The following is a 20,748-nucleotide window of genomic DNA, read 5'->3' as shown; positions in this document are numbered from 1 at the left end:
TCTTTTGGAGACAATGAAAGATTATTATCACTCTAGTAAGCATTGGAAGACAATGATGACAGAACTGGTCGGCAAAATACCTTCATTTAACCTGTATTCACAATATTAAGGGTGTGATTGTTTTTTTTTTAAAGCATCTGCATCTTAACAACAAACATTCAGTGATATTTGAGAGACAGACTATCAACATATCTTAGGCCCTTTGAGGCAGACCTTTCTAAACCCAGAGTCTGGTGTAGTCAGTGTAAAATTATCAAGTTGCTCTTGAATGTTTTATAAGCAGACACCATCAAAGGTTAGGAACGTTTACAAGAAATAAGTGTATGCACATCTTCCAGTGACAATAAATGTACTTTTGCACTACTAATGGTGTCAAAAATTAAAAGAAATAGCTGCATACAACAGAGTCTGACAAAGCAGTTTTTTTTTTTTCAACTCTTTATGTGCCATGATGTAAACCCCCTGTGCCACATTATTGTGAGACAGCCACATTATTGTGAGACAGCAACATTGTCATGACTAGGGGAAACATTCTGTTCTTCGAATCTATGTAACTTTTATAGATTTCTGTTAAGCTGGATATGTAGTGAGCAATAATCTGTTAAGCTGGATATGTAGTGAGCGATGTTGTAGAGAAAATGCCAAGCTTCGCTTTGATGTAAACTGTATGACAAGTCTATTGCTGTTTTTCTTTCAAATGACTAAGAGATACATTATTGTATATAAAGGCATGACTTTTGCACACAAAACAGTGACAGAAACCTAATATTTAAATGCAGAATCCATTAGGGAACACCGCTTGCTGGTCATTCACCGCATGAAATGCAAGCTATGTGTGAGAGGAACGGAATCGCGAGAAACATTTTTATTGTACTGAGGCATTAGGCGATTTATCGATTGGTTTGGGCGGTTTTGTGCGTTTGAGCAGAATATGCGAAGTTGGCACGCCGTCGACTGAGTCGGGCGTGCAAACGTGGCACATAAAGAGTTAATGGGGAAAAATTTCTTGGACTCCAGTTTGGCCAGTGATGTACAGGTCTGTACTATGAAGGACCAACAAAAGTCTATACTAAATGTTTGTTTGTTTGTTTGTTTCCCAATACAGGCATTGCACATTACTAGATTCATGGCAACTTTATATTCCTTTTTATTTACTACTCCTTTGAGCACATCATTAATTATAAGTTTGTACTTGTTACTTGAAATGTGTGACAACAAAAAGACACACTATATATTCTACGCCTAATTCTACAGCAAATGAAGAGTTCCTAGTTATCATCACGTACTGTTAAACATTACAGTAAGTGAGATTGGTGTTTGCTACCTACAGGAACTAATTGATTGCTGACTGCACTGCCTGATGTACTGTATGACCTCCAGATTAGCATTCTTGTGCGTTCATTCACCAAGATGAGGAAACAGCATTATGCCTGAACTTCACCTGGTATTTGTGGGCATGGTAACCTGACTGAAGTTCAACCACACCTTTCTAGAAGAACAGCGACAGCCACCCAAAAGATACAGGCTTCTGAGTCATTCAAACACGTATTTACAACTTCTGAGAACAGCGTATCATCATTCTATTCTAGAACCTGGCACAGAGTTCATAGTGTGGCAATCTTGTCACTGAGCCTTTTCAAGGCAAAAAATACTGGATAATAATCCTCATACTGGAAGCCAAACGCGTGATCACACAGGCAAAATAATGAAGCATGAATACCACTCTACCACATCTACCACATTGTAAGCATTTCACTTTTCTTCTATGTCTGAGTCCCTTATTTATGTAGATTTTATTAGCTTATCTCAATGCCCTGTGAAGAAAGAGGTTGACTTGTTACATGTCACACCGCAGACTACTTGCTTGAGGCACACACCCTCTTTAAGATTAAGATTTAAGCTGATATTTTTTGGTACCACCTGATGACATACAGCAATATGTTTTCTATTGGGCAAACATGAAAGAAACCTTGATATTGAGTGTTCACCCGTTGAAGACTAGACCCGAGTATACTTGGGCAGGTATCTAAGGGAAATACATGCTATAGCCAAATCAGTTTGTCCTCAGCAGGTTAACATGAGTAAAGACAAAAGCTTCAGGACAACTAAATTATTGCTACATGTCTCTTTTATGAACAGATATATATGTCATCACAAGTCACATAAAACAATGTTTGCATTGGCATTTCATTTTGATGCATACTGCCTTGAGCAATAGTCAATTTTATATCATCAACTGGCTCTATTGCAAGTTGACCTGTCAATATGATGAATCATAGTGTAAAAGAATCTTGTGCTTATACTTTTGCTAATTACTTCTGATATAATACTTTGTAACATAACTATTCAAGAGGGTGAAGGATTGCATTTTGCACGAAAATATGTTGACATACTGTAAAACATGATATATTCGCCACACAAAATTTTTGCGATTTGGAGCCGACAGCATTTTTCGTGGCATGAAATTTTCGCGAATTGCCACTGGCGTTCAATGCATATAGTGTAGACAAGAAATTTTGCGTATATCTTAATTTCGCAAATCTTGGCCCTCGCGAAATTTGCGAAATTAAAATGCATGCGAACATTCCTCGTTTTACAGTATTTGCAACTTTTCTCTTTCAAGTTTCAGGCAGAAAGAAAATTCTGTGAAATTACTTCTATTTATTTATCTTTTTGTCCTGATTAGTGTTTGTTAAGATGACATCAGGTTTCCAAATGGAACATTTTCCACTGTCATAGTTTCCTGTTTCCACCCTTTTCATTTTATCCAATATTTTAAGTCAAGGGTGTGACTGATCTCAACCACGCATCTCTCTATACCAGCAGCAAAATTCTGCTCTCGTGACTAACTTCCTGGAAAGGGAACATACAAACATAACTTCCGTTGTGACGTGTGATCTGTTTCAACTACTTCAGACTATATTAGGTGTGTAAATTGACAAACAAGTCCATGTATCTTGGACAGACCAACCCAGCAAGGCCTGACAGCCAAATTGGTTGCATCCTGATTTGGAAAGAGTTTGTAGACACAGCAACCACAAACAACCAAAGTATAACCACAATCACACAGCAACTGAGTCCACATGAGGCAAACCACAGTAACAGTGGCTGGAGCAATACTGTCTCTATTGTATGCAATACTTAGTGAAGATTCACAGCATCAGTTGCCATCTCCAACCATGTGACTTGTCAACACACAGGCAACATTCAAGCCTCATGTGACCAGTATGGTAGCAATGGTGTTGTGGTACAGCCATTAGCAAGGAACAGACGTAGCTAGTCTCATGCATGTCCCATGGAGGATCAACATTGTTTTCGTTTTCATTTAAACATATTGAAGCCATTTGGCCTTGGTATATCATTGGTAACTAGAAAAAACCTCTGCCAAGCAGCTTATTTCCACCCATACAACACGCACGCAGAAAATCACCCAACTTTCCAATGATAGCTAAAAAAGAAAGAAAGAAAGAAACTCAGAAGTGTTTACCTGATCAGCTTCCCATGGTGTGACTCCTCTAGCCGAGCATGCGCTTTAGTACACATATATGCTAATTTCAAATGCGCACAGCTTGAACTACAAAGTTCATTGACCCTATTTGCCAAAATACAAAAAAAAATCCTTTAAAAATTCATAAAAATCCCTCAATCACTACCAAAACTTAGTAATCTGTTCCTTGTGTCATTATCAACTTTTCCTGTAAGTTTCATCTATGTTAGTTCTCAACTTTTTGAGTTATTTTGCAAACAGACAATTCAATGCTGACAAAAACATAAGCTCCTTCCTTGACGGAGGCAAAAATATAAAAGCTACAGCTGTATTATACAGAGTTATTTCATTAAAATAATTGAAAACTCTGCATGTTGCTAGTAAATGAACTGCAAGTTGTAGTTAATGCAGAATGCAATCAAAGAAGCCCACATTTTAGTATGAACCTTTCTTGCCTGCAGTAAAAGGAGACTAGTGAGATGAGCTAGTCTGAAGTTGACCAATGTGTAAAGGGTGAGCTAAATAATCCTTCATGAGTGCATTTACACCTCCTGTCTTGGGTCATTGCACCATCAATTCTATGCCATGAGGGGCCCATAGCCTAGCAGGCAGGAACCGCTCTCTACTTCCCATCCTATCTCTGAAACCTCTGGACTCTATCAACACCGTCTGTTACTGTCTCTTACTCTTTTCTATCCAGCATCAAGATTCACTTCTCCCTGCCTTCCTTCCTATGCTTGGCTCTCAACCAAACTTTCATACCCTGGTAGTTTTGTTTGAGCATCAATTTTTCCATAGATAGCAACTAAAGTCACTCTGGCCCTCTCAGAGCATAAACAAGCATGTAATGAATAAAAGACTTGGTAAACTTCCACACACAGATACACACACACACCATTTGTGTGATGCACGTAATAACTCTTAAAAAGAGATTTCAATGGTAAATACTCACTTACATTTTTAAATTCAAAGAAATATCAACCACTACTTCAAAGCATTTTGTAATAATCATGTGAAGAATAAATAGCCATAATGTTGATAAAATCGTGAAACTCACCAAAATAGTTCACTTTATAATACAGACTAATGTCCACACAAAATGTATATTACATATTAATCAAACTTCCTTGAAAACTGACATGTCTTTAGCTGACTAAAGTTGATGGAAGATGACGTAGATAACACCCTGAGGAATTCTGACCACAACTTGATAGACCAACCACTGCAGGGATTCAGTGTGAAGTCATTTTGGAGTCTGGTCTTTGGAATCCCTCTCTCTTCATTCTGACTTCTGATGATGATAATAAAGAGTGATGGGTGGAGGAAGGAATGTTCAGTCACTTCCACTGACCTCCTTCTTACTCCTTTCTTCTCCTGCTATCAAACTCCTTCATACAGATTTAACTCCTCCACACAGATTACCAACATGTAAGTCACTCAATTCCAAGCCTACTGGCCTCATTGGCAAGACAGCTGGTTCTATTTATGTATGATTGTCTTTAATTCTATATTGCTAGGAAGGAAATTGGCAGAGGAAAACAAAGGAAAAATATAATCTGCTCAAAGTCAATGGTCTGAAGATTTCATCTACTACTGTTACACTCTGAAAACACAAATTATTATTGTTGCCTTCGTGTGAATCATTTCTGATAAGTGACAGAAAATATTTTTGTCAAAATCTTCTCCTACTTATGATGCAAATCAGCAGACACTCACAAGTCTAAAATAAAACCAGATGAAGTTTGTCTCATAAAAAAACCCCATGAATATTGCACTTTCAAATTTATATTGGCTGTTGATACATGTATCCGTCATGGGTGACTTCATATTCAATGTGGTTAGAAAGTTATTCATTAGTTCATTAGATTATTCACAGAACTCACAGAATGCTCTTTGTAAATTAATATATACCACATGCAAGCAGTCCCTTGTGAGACCTACATGTAAGCTAAGCTTTGGGGCATTGTGAATTTATTTGAAGTGACTTGGGACTCTAAGTAGTGCATAGATGAACTTTAATTTTGATAATATCAGTCTTAAAGTAAAACAAACACAATGTAACAAACAAGAACAATAATTAGCTACTCCAAAATATCCCAATTAGACTAGCCCAAAAAAGAATTATATTCAGGTACAATTTTGCAAATCTTGAGAGAGGAAATAGACATGGATGAATTGATTAATATTTGACAATTTGTGTGTGATATGATATACATGTAATTTGTGTTGTGATTGTAATGTAAACTTCAACATTATGTTGTATCTCATGTACATGTTTTAACCTGCCATTTGTTTTGAATAAAATGGTGGACCTTTTTTTTTTGTATTATGTTTTACTTACATTGCCTTGAACTTGAATAAAGTCATAATTAAAGATACTATCATCATTTTTTTAAAACAAAATATTCAGGATTTTTTTTTTTTTTTTATGCTGCATGATTATTAGGAGAGATTGGAGGATAAAATCAGACAACATACAAAAAGAGAGACTCATGTACATTCAAATGAAATACTCTGAATATATTGGTTTCTATTCAGAATTCTAATGTGCTGGTATCTGTGTGATCATTGTTGTACATGTTTGCTGCAGTGTACTAAATATTGACATGACTTTAGCAGCGATTTGTTTTTGCTTTTGTTTTTGTTCTATCAGCTGTAAGAGAAAGAGAGCAAGAATGAGAGGGAGGGTAGGAGGATGTTATTAATACATAACACATGTCAGTCTCCATCATGGACTCTGACATCATCAATCAGATCTCCTTTTGACACAACACATGATCTTTTTCCCACTGCACACAACTACTTATTTCTGACTGACTGTACGCAAATATTCCTTTTCTTATGGTACACACATTATGCTTTTGTCTGATCATGCTCACAAAGTTCCTTTTGGTCAACCATGATTTTTTTAATCTGACTTTAAGCATTTATGAGTTGATAGTAGTAAGAGATATGTTAATAGGTTTTGCAACTTTCAAAACAAAAAAGCTGCCAGAGTATCAATTACATGAGCATCAAATACTTTATACTATCTACTATGCAGATAGTCTATTGTATCACACTGTAAGTCTCTGCATCAGCATTTAGAATCTTATTTCAGCTCCTGATATTGTGTAAGAATATTCACTGCCATCTGATGCATGTACAACCTGTTCCACCATGCAGCAGTCAATTTCAGTCATTGTCTTGTTACCATGACAACTCACTCTATGCACAGTCCAAGTTACCATAGAGATTGTTTTGGTTTTTTCTTTTAAACTATGTGATATGCAGATATAAATCAGTAAACATTACTTCTCTATACCACTTATTTTACAATGGACACTCAAGTCTGACCATACTGTCTGATCTTTGTTGCCTCTTTCATCTCTCAAAAATATATGATTTTATGGCAATGGTATTGAAGACAAAATCCTCATGATACATGTATGTGATGAAAGTATCTTTAAACTAAGACACTCAATGTTTCATTGCCAATACTAGATTTGGTAATACAATGTGTACTGTCTATTTCATCAAGTTCTGCAACTCATTAGTCATTACCAGATGAGATGATGATACATACCACACACAAACTAATCTTCCTCTTACCTGTCAAAGGAGCCACTGACAATGACCTCACTCTGTAGATCCAGACACGTCACAGCATGAGAGTGATGCTCAATGATGTGAAGACACTCAAAGCTTTCCATACACCATATCCTAATGGTGCTATCATGTGATCCAGTTACACTAGACATGGACAAGATAGAAAACAAAGATCATGAATATAAAAACAGCCATCCATGACCATAAGGTGAAAGTGTATCAAACATCTTTATGGTCAGTTAAGATTCAGTGAAGAATAATCATATCTCAATAAAGCGTGCAATCTGTTTCATCTGTTCTCAGTACAATAGGCATATGTTGCAGTGCAAATCTAATACTCCATCAAGAATGCCCTGGCTTTCTTAGACAAAGTAGAGCTTGCTGTTACTAACTGCTCATGTTCCATTAAATTTGATAAGGATATCACTTATACACACAAGTCAATCTTACAAGCTCACAGATGTGCATTCCTTCTACAATAAAAACCAATTTGTGCTGTAAACTACATGTACTTGAGTTGAATGGATATGAGAGTAAAGAATCACTTTACCTTGTTATTTTTCCTTTGAATATCTCTGTTTAATGGTAGAGTTACATTATGTAACTTCTAGGGCACTACCTTGCACCCTTGCACTAATCTTCCAATAAAAAGCACCCCTAAATCTCAGTGTTACCTCTCTTTTATCCTTTCCTCCTTTCCCTGCCCCACCCCTCGCTACCATCACTTTCTGTGTCATTGCAGCCTGGGAAATTTAGTCCACCATGGGTGTATGACCTTGTAGAACACCTTCACCTGATACTTAAAGCAAGAATTCATCTTGTCTTCATCACTCACTTTAGGTAACTAGCATGAAATATTTAACAAAATGACATATCCAATTTTGTAAAAAATTAAAATGTAATTATATGCATTCTGTATGAGATCTCACATCTGACCCATCTCATGTCCATGAAGCAAGACATTAGAATTTAGTAGATCACAGGCATTATGCAATCTATGCAAATAACTAGAATGTTATCATTTGGAAACAGGTCTTGCAAATACTTGTATATCTCAAAATTTTCTCACAAGAGGATATGTCAGCTAAGAAATAAAATGTGATGAATGCAGAAAGCAGAAAGTATGTTTTAATGGGAAGTGAAAACAAACTGACAAGAGTTTTGAAATTAGACTAAAGATCAGTGGCTGTTACCTTAAAAACAGCTTCCTCAGCTTCCATTATTTTTATCACCATGGCTACTACTACAATATCTCAAGAGTTATCTGTACTGAAACACAACAAATGCTTGACAAAACTTACATGAGATGAATGATCAAAGGACAGTACCACTCAGAATTCAGTTTAAATCAACAATATGCTCTTGTATTTATAATATATTGTCATACAAAAGAGAAGGTGGTATATTTGCATATATTGGTGGCAGCAGTGGCACATGTTATATGCACTAGGAAGATTATAGAACATCCAAGGCAGGAGCTTTCATTTCAAAATGAGATTAAAATCTGTAATGGTGCTTTAAGAAGGTGAGGAAAAAGTGGGGGAAGTAGGAGCACACTGGAGTGCCTGGGGCCAGAAAAAAACATCCTAGTCAGGCTTTTCTCTGGACTCCTTTCAAGCCAGCACACTGGCATGGTGTAGGTAGCACACCACTACCGTCTGCAGTCATTCAGCTCACACCATCTGTTGACGTAGCATCGGATCTTGAACTTCGTAAGACAAGCTCACAAAAAGAAAAATAGCCCACGGGGATGAAACTGATGCACAAATGTTTTCACAATGTTGCAGTTTGCACTGCTCTCTGCTTGGTATGTGTAGAAGGGAAAAGGTGCTATGGAAAATCACTCACGTGTGTAGAATAAGCCATATCAAGGAAGCATTTCACTCCATATTAACTCCCATATTCATTTTTGCCATATGATGGGGAGATGAGTGGGTAAGGGGGCTTACATAAAATTTACAAAGTATACCCATTGTGTTAAGTAAAATATACACAACAAAAGACTTTGTCCAAGTTCAAGGTAACATAGCAATCCTTTATTGAGTATAAAGTTGTAAATATTGTACAAACATGTGATGATAAGTGTCTAAATCATAATGCATTATCATACTCTCCTGAAACCTGAGGCATCAGGCATACATTAAGAACAAAATGTCTTACTTCAAATATTCCATCAGACATAACTACACTTAAGATTATGTATGAATATATGTGAATGTAAACAAATAAAGAAATATGCTTTATATATATATATATATATATATATATATATATATATATATATATATATATATATATATACTAATGCGGAATAGGAAAAATTTATTTATTTATTTTTTTTAAAGAAAGACATCATACGGAATGTCAGTATTTTGTCACTTCTAGTATGGGTTGTACATCATAATATTGAAGGTTTAGCATTTTGGCAACAAACAAGAGAATGTTGTGCGGATCATACATTTGTACACATTTGAATGTACAGTGAAACCCCGTTATAACGAGTTCGGTTATAACGAGGAACCGCTTATAACGAGGTGATCGCGTCGGTCCCGTTTTCCTTTGCGTGTAAACCTATGGCAGAACGAATCGGTTATAACGAGTTCGGTTATAACGAGATTCCGGTTATAACGAGGACAATTTCAGAGCATCATGATAAAGAAAAACATAAGAAATTTGATCGGATATAACGAGGTTAAATTTCTTGACTAAATTGCCGCTTTCAAACACGCGACAAACGAAACACTGAAAACTAAATTCACGCTATCCACGTCTTTTTCCCATTTTGCCATTGTTTGCAGAGAACCGTTCTTTCCATGTTTTCTTCTTAATCACGCGATAAGACACAGGAATGCCTTCCGATGTTCCTACTAAATCATTAAACATAATCATTCGATTTTTTTTTTTTTGTTGCGAGACACGCGTGCGTGATTTTAGGGCAGAACACAGCGCAACGAGAAAAAGAAAACGCGAGAAAAAACAACAAAAAAAACAACAAGAAAAAGATAACGCATTCAAAAACTTTTCATGTAGCGACACGTGTGGCCAAAAATGGACAATTGGAATGCATGTGCAACTCATCATTATAACCTTTCCATTTTTAGTTCCGACTTCCAGTTCTTTTGCTGGTTAGCAAATATGAGTGTGGATGATTAAAGCCGAAATAATTAATGAAATCATCGCGATCCCGCCGGGTGACAGTAGCGTAAAAATAGTTGAATAACGCATATTAACCTACTTAATCGGTGTTCAGAAAAAGAAACAAACGCATTTATTAATTTGAAAAGATCTGGATTTGTTCATTATCATTTAACAAATGATAATTTGAATATGAGTGTGTATGATTAAAGCCGAAATAATTAATGAAATCATCGCGATCTCGCCGGGTGACAGTAGCCTAAAAATAGTTGAATAACGCAAGTTAACCTACTTAATCGGTGTTCGGAAAAAGAAACAAACGCATTTATTAACTTGAATAGATCTGGATTTGTTCATTATCATTTAACAAATAATACTTTAAATATGAGTGTGTATATGAAAGCCGAAATAATTAATGAAATCATCGCGATCTCGCCGGGTGACAGTATAGCGTAAAATAGTTGAATAACGCATGTTAATCTACTTAATCGGTGTTCGGAAAAAGAAACAAACGCATTTAACAGTTCAAGGATGTACAACACGCGAAGAGATTTCCGAAAGAAAATAAAGAACGCATTTTTAATCCCTTCGGGCGCGGCGATCATACATTGTATGAAATCACATCCGAAATGATTCATGAAATTATTGAATTCCCGTTGGGCACCAACAGCATAATACTTCGCAAGTCAACGGTAAACAACGCATGTATGTTACTCTAAAATCATCGCGATCTCGCCAGGTGACAGTAGCGTAAAAAAAAAAAATTGTTGAATAACGCATGTTAACATAAATCAGAAAAAGAAACAAACGCATTTATTAGTTTGGATAGATCTTGCATGGTTTGTTCATTATCACAATTTTAACACTGCATTTCACAATGAAGAGTTTTCTTTCTTTCAGAATGGTCTACGAGGTACAGATTTGCGTGAAAAGGATCACAACGTAACCTTCCACATTCAATCCTGTCACATATTTTTCAAGAAGGGATGTACAAAACGCGAAGAGATATTCGGAAGAAAATAAAAACGCATTTTTAATCCCTTCGAGCGCAACGATCATTATATTGTACAAGATTACAGCGGAAATGATTCATGAAATCATCGCATTCTCGCTGGGCACCAACAGCGTAAAAATACCTCGCAAGTTACGGTAAACAACGCCTGTATTTTACTCTGTTTGCGCTGGTGTTAGAAAAAAATTAACGAACAAGAATTACAATAAAGAATTAACTCATTTCAACCCCTACTTTTTCGTCTAATTCACAAATAATTTCCCTTTATCATATCTCAATAATGATGATCCATAATTGTGTAATAACAACGTAAAGATTCTTCTACAGTCTGATTGATAGGTATATGATTTCGTGCTTATGTTTTTCTTTGTTTTTGATGCGTACGGTTATAACGAGGTACCGGTTATAACGAGGTAATATCGCCGGTCCCACGGACCTCGTTATAACGGGGTTTCACTGTATCCATGACAACGCGAGTCTACCTTTTCACCCTTAATTCTGTAGGTATGAGGGAAGAAACATAAAAGCTAAATTTACTTTAATATAATTTAATAACAACAGAAATATTACCCTCAATAAGATATGATATGTTGGGTATACTCTTCTGTTCGGTGGTGGTGGTGGGGGGGGGGGGTGGGGGGGGGATCACATACAACCAAAGAAAGCATACATTTTTCTACTTAATGTGCCATCCTATGTCTTCTTGGAAATATAGAGGGAGGGGCAAACTGAAATTCAGTGAGAAGTAGTCCTTTGGGGCACAGCATCAAGACCTCTCAGCCTGCACCTGTTCTAGGTTTTGGGGTAAGCATGCATCACGTGTTGGAGACTCTTGATATTTGCTGATGAACGAGTCTGGTAAATGTCAAAGGACCTCAAGTCAGACAAATAAAAGGACTGGGTTTGTGGTTTGCCTCTTATCATGAAGTGTTCTCATAGTTGTAGTAAGGAGGATATTGGATAGGTGACTTACAGTGAAGTCTTTTCCTTATTCTGTTTCCCTCAACTAGCTTGATCACACTTATCAGTGAAGTGAATAGACAATAAGTCTAAAAGGTGTGCAGGAAAAATGACTTTTCACCGACTTTCACTTGCCTTCAGCCATCCGATGTATGCTGACTCAAATTCATAACTGAGAAAATTGTTGCTTACATACTACATAAAATACTTCTTGTTAGAGAAGCATGTGTATGTGAGTGTATGTTTGTGCATTATATTTTTTGCAGAGATTCCACTGAAGCCTTCTGATACCTAACTATGTTTGGACGAGCAGAAAATATCAATGGTACATTTTTAAAGTATCTGCCAAGATATACATTCATCCAGTTACTTGTATGCTACGCTAGAAGTGATCATCGTTATACTGCTCGTTAGGTTACATAGTTTATGTTTTAGGTTTGTGTCTAGTTGTTTACTGAAGAGATTTCAATTAGAAGCATAAAGACAGATAATTCCATCCTGCAGACTACATGTATTGCAAAGCACATGTTCTCAAAACAAAGTCATTATTGAAATCTTGTGGAAGCACAGCTCAAAGAATGCATAATATTGATAAAGAGCTTAAAGGAAGCAAAGGAAAAAAAGTAAACTCTCATCGATACCTAGCATGCAAAATCACAGAATTTACATTGATTGAAGAGAGAGAGATAGGTGTGGAGACCTTAGTGGGGGCAATGTGCGGGAACCATGAACACACTTGAGATATGGTGGGAAATGAAAGCTGACATAACTGGGCCAGTCCTGGTTTCATAAGCTCCTCAGTAGGTCTCTCACAGACTCAGTGAGTTACAGTAATGCTGAGTCCCGCCCCTGTCATTATCAGCATCGTTGGAGAGTGGAGACAAAGTTTGGCTTAAATCCAGTCATTAATCGGATAGCAAAGTGAAAAAGGACCCTGCACTAGCCGACAAGAAACAGAGCGGCGACAAGAAACAGAGCAGCGACACTTCAAATTGAGAGCCTCAAAATGCCCCTACATGTTAAGGTTCTTCCGCAGTAATAAGCAGGTGTGGGACTAAAGCTACACCAGATACTTACCTTCAACCGCTAATCAGATAATCTACATGGAGTCAAACTGCTCTAACATAAATGGCTCTGCTTTCTGGTCTTCTTCAGTGACCAGACTTTTTTTTTTTTTTTTTTAAACCCTACTCTTTGCTTTCTCTTGACCAGATGAAAGTTGTGTCTTCAAACTGTACTTTGTTCATTTAGTGGACTAAAGGGGACTTGGTTCTTATCAATTGGTGATTGTGAGACAAATAGGAAACATGTGAAATTGGGTCACGAGTCAGGAAGACTGGTAATTATCAGTATTGTTGAGATCAATTCTACCTATTAGCAGCTCTGGCAACTCCCTTCCATTTTAATGATCAGTAGTTCAGAATATACAACCATGAATTTACAGGGATTTGCCTGAACTTTCTTTGTAATAATGATATTGCACAAGTCCTACATACACTGTTTGTATTGAAAATCACTCTGAAGAGAAAAATTGATGTACTGGATCAGTGGCTAATGTGGTATATGGTCTGGGATATGGAAAGTGTTTAAAAAGGACCTGTGGAATTTGGCAAATGTAATCAATAATTCTATCATAATTCTAACATAACTCTATTATGTCACCAAGAGTTTTTAAGAGATTACTCATGAGTAAACTGTTACCTCAGTAATCGCAACATCGTGCAAAAATTCACAATATGTATGGAAGAACCAAATTTCCGGTACAAATGTGATGCATACTGATTTTGAGATGAAATTATAGGCACATTCCTAAGATCTCATTCTGATGTTCCCATACACTTCTCAAAGGATGATCATCTCATAGCAGCATCAATTAGCAATTACTTACCATTCACTTCATCTTTTAAATGGTGTGATCCATTTACTTCAATTTCCTTCTTTTCAAAGACTAGTTTTTTTTTTTATGACAATTGTATGTCTGCTATTGGTTAAAGTATGGAACTTGATGTGTGGAAAACTCATTGTGTGGCTGTTTCCTCAGACATCACATCAGGCCATTTATTCACATTGTCTGCATGGCTGAATCTACACAAAATTTCCAGTGCTATCTTCAGAGAGGTGACAGTAATCTAGGAATACTGTTTAAGAACTAGACTTCTTGCATAACTTTGTTCCTCAAAACACAAAACAGTAAGGTTAAATGCTCTTTAAATCACTTCTTCAGCACTATAAACTATCCAGTAAGCTTTACTTTGTGGGAATCTTGATACTTATCATTTAGGCAAAATATTGAGTATGCCAATTTAATTTACAAAAACATCAATTCGACATCATTTTGCCAATTAATGTGGCTAAGAACTATATCTGTCATGTCTTATAAATGTTATTTATACAGAGTTATCAGAGGGGTACAGCCTGGATGCAAGCATGTGCTGAATAACTCACTTTCCTTTAAAATAAATTTATTACATTTCTTATCAGTTTTTAATATGAAAAGTTTTATTTTGATTTCCAATTGTGTAAAGATACATAGGATATCACAAAGGATTAGAGAAATCTTACATGCTGTGTGTTACCTTTAACAGTTCTGGCTACCTATTGTCCTGTTCTAACGCATAGAAATGGCAATAAATCATGGATTGACAGTGAGGATCATATCATAGAAAGGGCAAGAAGAATGCAAACTTACAGGTGGCAGTTATTGAACTGCAGACAAGACACCACACCCATGTGACCACTCAGTTCCGCCAGCAGCTCAAACTTCACAGCGTCCCACACCTTTACAGACATGTCCCAAGATCCTGAGATGATGTGTGTTTCATCAAACTGTAGACACCTCACGCCACCCTGGGCCAGCCACAGACAAGAGAAAGAGAGAATGGTAAAAACTCACTATGTATTGTCATCATCCACATGATACAACTGTTTCATGATTTCAGGTTAGTATTATTCCCTTTATGATATACCATGCAATGGTCTTCACTTAACACTTGTATCAATACTACATGTAGAATAATAATGAAGACAGGTACTGTTCATAAATGCACTACATACATGCACCCAAACAATCAGATTAAATCAGATAAAATAAAAACAATGAAAACATGAATATCACAGAGAGACAAATTGATAACATAAAACAAATCGTTAAATTACAACAACATGATCTCTGGACTGTGAGATGCATTGTTTGAATATAATCAAGCATTGTAATGAATTATAATGAAATATCAAAAGTTTCATACATGAAGTCCTTGATGGCTCTTGAGAGGCCCTCATCTCCTATAGTAATTCACAAAATTTACAAGCTTTGCTTTTCTTGTGAATTCCTGTTTTCCATATAGAATTACAAAATGGGATTGTATTGCTTCTTGTTTATTTTGATATCTAAAAACCAAAGTTGATATTATCATAATATTGTATCCATGTTTTGTTGAAACTCATGTGATTCAAAGTTTCTGACAATATTATGTACCCATGTAAGCTGTGCGTATATTACTTTGTATTACTTTATATGGAAATAAAATAATTTGAATTAAATTGAATACTACATATATCAATATGTAAGTGAAATGTTTCTTTGATAGGGGCTATGGTTGAACAACAGCTTTTGACTTCTAGAAGATCTATAAATGGTTTAATATCTCCCCTCCAAAAAACAAACAAACAAACAAACAAACAAACAAACAAAAACAAAACAGGGATAGCTAGTGGCAATAACCCAATATTGGGAATCACACTGATGCCAATTAGTGGGATACAAATCTTGAGATTTGCATCCCAATCTAGATCTCTCGATTTCTGCCTGTACGGATAAAAATCTTACTAAATAGCATGATCAGCAGGGTGAAATCTTGTAATTATTGCAACATTTTGAGAAAAATCTCAGTAATTTGTATCATAGTGAGTGTGTGAATACTGGAGCAAAAAATCTTGAGATTTTTTTTTTTTTATTCAGCCATTCAAACACACATTACAGCAGCAAACAAACATGAAGGCAAGGGTCATCATTTTGGCAGATTTTGCATATGTGCGTTTTTTTCATAGAGAAATTATAATGATCGGCAATTAGTGGGATATTTCTGTCAATATGAACAGACGCAAAAATCTCAGTACTTGGATCTCGATCAAAATCCTGCTATTTTGTCTGTGTGAATGACACTATTGTGGCTTGTTTCTCTGACAAATACATCTAGAGCCACATTCTCACCTCTTGTTCAAGGCCATTCACCCTGACTGAATAATAAGAACAGCCTTCCACAGTAGAACCATCTAATGTGTCATCATTGGAGTATTTTTCACTGGAAAGAACCTAATGAAGCTGACTTATGTGGAATATTGAGAAAAATAAGTATGTCAACCTCTAATTCCTCTTGGTACAAGCTTTGAGTTTTCTTTGTCCATCTAAGATCCATTTTATAATAAGATGAATTGTGGAACTTAGTGTCAACAATCCATATGTGAGTCACAAATAAATGATTTAATATTCAGTTTTCTGCAGCAATATCATCTCCTTATTAAAAAAAAAAAAAAAGGAGAAATAGGGCAATGCCTGGCAAGACAGTTTGACAATGAAGTCATCCATCATTAACTTGATGATTCGCACAATTTACAAAATTGACAGGAATTTCTTTCAGTCGAAAAGTATGAATAGACATTCAGCACACCTTTAAGTGGTAGTCATGGGGTGGTTAATATGAAGTTCTTTGAAAGGTATTATAATTCATACAAAGAGCATCCTGCTACTGTATCTTTTCTTTTCAACTGTTTACTTTCTATAAATTAGGTGATATTTTGTATGAAATTGTCACAATGCAAACACTTGGAAACACATGTGTCAATGCATTCCATCATTCTGACAAAGCAGGTCTTTCAGGTTGTCAGATGGCGATTTTCCAAATGAAATCACAGGATTAAAAAAAAAATAAATAGACAAAAAGGATCATCCCCTCCCACCACTAAATGAATGAATTGGTTGGAGACAAATAGAAAATATTTTCCAATTGTACGTCAGTGTATGCGTGTTTGTGTGAATCACCTGAGGTGTAATAATGTTGAATGCGTCACTGACCTTCTTATGTAGGCTAGCCAAGTTCTAGGGTCATGATAGTATGTGGTGGGTCCCTGATCCCTCAATCTGATAAGTCATTGACTCCATTATCTGAAAGGCTTTCTAACAGATCATTATCATCATCAATGAGATCCTGCATGAATTTTGGCTTTACAGGTTTATTGAGACGTGTAAAACCACTGCAACCCAGTTTGAACTCATGTCACCTGTACAACTTTACCTCACACAGAGTGAAATGCTTCATTACGTTCAACTTGACTCATCTATAAAATGATGCAATGCATTGATAGGTGGGATAAATCATTGTGACAAGAGACTCTATATTCTCCTGCACACAGAGGCAAAAACTATGTATAACCACAGGATAACCTAACCTCCACCTTCATGGACACATTTCAAATGGATGATAACCTTGAAAATATTTCAGGTGTGAGTGATGCTAAGAGAAGGTAACAGTAGTTAGGTTCACACGCTGTTCCTAATCTTTAAGTTTAGGTCGAAAACTTAACTCTCAATGATAAGCTTGTAGTTTAGCACCATGTGGACACGCTCAAAAGTTAGCAATCTGTAAGTTTAGTCGAAGATTAGAACCACGAGACATCTTAGGGTTTATGCTCTCTCCAAGATGGGTCCCTACTCATAGTTTTGCTCCGTGTGGACATATCAACGAGCTTGTGAGTTAGCGTGAACCTCGCTTCTTGTTCGCATATGGGTCAACCTCCAGCTACGCTATTTTGTATAGGCATAAGGTCATCTGGCAAAGACTTTGCACTTCCGGTGTAATTATCGAGTGGGATTCGCTTGTAAGTTGTAACTTAAAGTTTAGTTGTGAGTGGGAACCCGCATCGTGAATTCACAAGTGGAGCTAATCATTGACAGTTTAGTTTTCGACCTAAACTTCAAGTTTGGCAACTGTGTATCACTGTAACTACAGTGTAGTACCTGGCAAATGTCAGCTTATTAGAACAACAACTTTGTTGGATTGACTTTAGATGACCTATTGGGGGAAATGTGTTCAAAATAAAGCAATTCTGTTCTACTCTTGGGCAAGCTGAATCATCATAAGATGCATAATTGACTTGGCTTTAGAGAAGTAAGATCACTGTCCTCTAACCAAACTGTTTTTGTTATCTCTCTCCAAAAATATGCTTAGTCAAGTGCCTGGCTGTGCCTGAAACTAGCCACTTGCAGTACTTCCAAGAAAATGAGTGAGGACACTCCTGCAATATGTTACCTCATTAACAGTGCTTCTGCTCCATGCAGTGATGAAATGCGTGAACGATGTTCATTGACCCTAGAACTGCTTTGATCTTTTCATTATTCAAAATTAGTCTGTTTTTGTTTCCTGCTTTGCAATTTATGTTGACTTATAATTAAAGTGTATCTCCAAAGGAAGATTAGTACATTTGTATGTTTACAGGATGTAGGGAAAGAAAGAGAGGTAATCTTAGCCTGGAATGACAAGTGTAAAAGCTCTTCCTAAAGAAGAGACCAAGAAGAGAATTGCTGCAATGAGCCAGAGCTGACAACTCAATGACTTCCTTTTTCATGGAAGCCACATTCAGCATGCTGTGAGCATTTCAATGGAAGTAAAATACATCAAGACATATACTGTACCTGGTTGTGCTTCCTAAAGATGTCCCTTGATAATACCAGTCTCATCCCAAGACATCACCAAGACTTCAAATGGCTGATCTCTCTTTTATTTTCATGAAAGTATTCGCTTTAGAGACATGACTGGTCATCAGTAAAAAGGAGCTGGACCTACACTCCTCAAGCAATGGCTTGGAATGTGAGGATGTGAGGAATGTTTGATAGTTAACATTATACACCAGACTTTATCTACTAACTACAGAACATATGATAACTTATCTTCAAGCCCTGCATAATTTCCAATGTGTGAAATGTTTTGTCTGAACTGAAAATATTCAATGAAAGGTACACATATAAATGATTAATTATCATTGTAAGCTTGAAGATATTTTGAATGCTTTTAATGTAAATGCACTGGTCTTAAGTAATTTCCATATTTTAGACAAGGAAGTCAAATAGGTTTGGGTAATTTCAGTACTGAGTTCTTTTGTTCTCAGTTGGGCATAATGAAACTTTTCTCTTCAGACTTTCCGAGATAAGATGTGAATAATAATGAAAAAAAAAAATCACAACGTCGAATTCAAAGCTTGAACAGTATGCATTTTCACTATATGTACTGATCAACATTTAGGTCCAAATACACAAAACCTTTCTAGACACCTAAGTCAATACCTCTGTAAATACCCCCTCACAAATATTTTGTTTTAAAATGTTTAACAAACTTGCAGAGCTCAATCCAACACCCCACTTTACATGAATGTTATCTTAGCTACTTCACTAGTGTACAAACTATGGGCCACTGATAGGTTTGTATCTGGAGGTGCAGTAAGCATCGGAAATAGATCATCAGGCAAATCTAATTTACTGCCATGTCAATTTCAGGCGGAAATGCATGGGTCCCAACTACATTTGGACAAATTGAAGAACCAAGAGTCGACACTGACATGAATGAATTGCACAGTACACGTGCCCTGTTACACAAAGCCTTGACAGAGGTTGAGGCAGACTGAAAATAGATGTAGCCACCAGGAGCACCATGCCACAGCCAGCCGGGTCTAGAGGAATAGCAAGGGGACAGAGATCCCCCTCCATAGGCTCTGCATTCTGCTTGTTTGTTTGTTTGTTGTTTTTAATCTTGAAAGAAAATTGACCTCAGTGACCATTGCCATAGACCAGGGAAAACATTTTGCATAGATCTACTGAACCCCTATATTCACTGATATCAATGTCATGACAAAGTTCCATAAAGCAATTGAATCCTAACCATATCATTATCACAAAATACTATTCATAAAAGCTTGTAAATATTTGCTTAAAAAGTGTCTGAATATTCTACTGATTCCTTGAAGACTAGCAAATATAATAGCTGGAGAGATGCACAGAACAGGAGTGAAGTACAGTATAATAATGACAGAAGAGTGTGAGATGGAATCTTCTTTTTCTTTCATCTCTCTCATCAGTCCCTCTCTTCCTCCAATCACCTTTTCCATTTCTTCCAACCTCCATTCATTTTATCCATCCCTCCATACCTCCTCCAATCTTGCCAATCCCTTCCCTTCCCAACTGACCATTAACAGAGAGTCAGAAAAGGTCAGAACCTTGTTGTTGACCAGCCTTCGATCCTTCCATATCAAAAAGTAAACTTGCATTCTCTTCTCCTTGCTCCTCATTAGTGGAGACAAACTTGGAAGCCATTAGCTGAGAGAGGACAGTCCAAGGAGTGCAATGACTTCTTCCTAGTCACACTCAATCATGCTTTTATAGTTTGACTCCATCTCTTCTTCCATGCCCACCCAGACTGCACACACTATCAAATCATATCAAAAGATTCACATTTCTTTACTGGTTCATACATTCAAGGTCTTCAATTCAACCTCCTTCTGTTGTTGTTGTTTTTTTTCT

General features: G+C 36.5%; 1 protein-coding gene across 3 annotated transcripts in view; it reads right to left on the bottom strand.

Annotated features, from left to right (window-relative positions):
- LOC140246083 (uncharacterized) overlaps positions 1–20,748 on the bottom strand; it is a 90,667-nt gene that overhangs the window by 21,435 nt on the left and 48,484 nt on the right. For all 3 annotated transcript variants that reach the window (XM_072325532.1, XM_072325540.1, XM_072325548.1), the window contains 2 exons: positions 14,872–15,029; positions 7,079–7,219 (listed from right to left, as the gene is read on the bottom strand). In XM_072325532.1, coding sequence (XP_072181633.1) covers positions 7,079–7,219; positions 14,872–15,029 — 299 coding nt within the window. The remainder of the gene's footprint in view (positions 1–7,078; positions 7,220–14,871; positions 15,030–20,748) is intronic.

This window comes from Diadema setosum, chromosome 1, assembly GCF_964275005.1.
Source record: "Diadema setosum chromosome 1, eeDiaSeto1, whole genome shotgun sequence".
In the NCBI taxonomy this organism is placed as follows: domain Eukaryota; kingdom Metazoa; phylum Echinodermata; class Echinoidea; order Diadematoida; family Diadematidae; genus Diadema; species Diadema setosum.
This window is presented reverse-complemented; position numbering and strand designations above follow the sequence as displayed.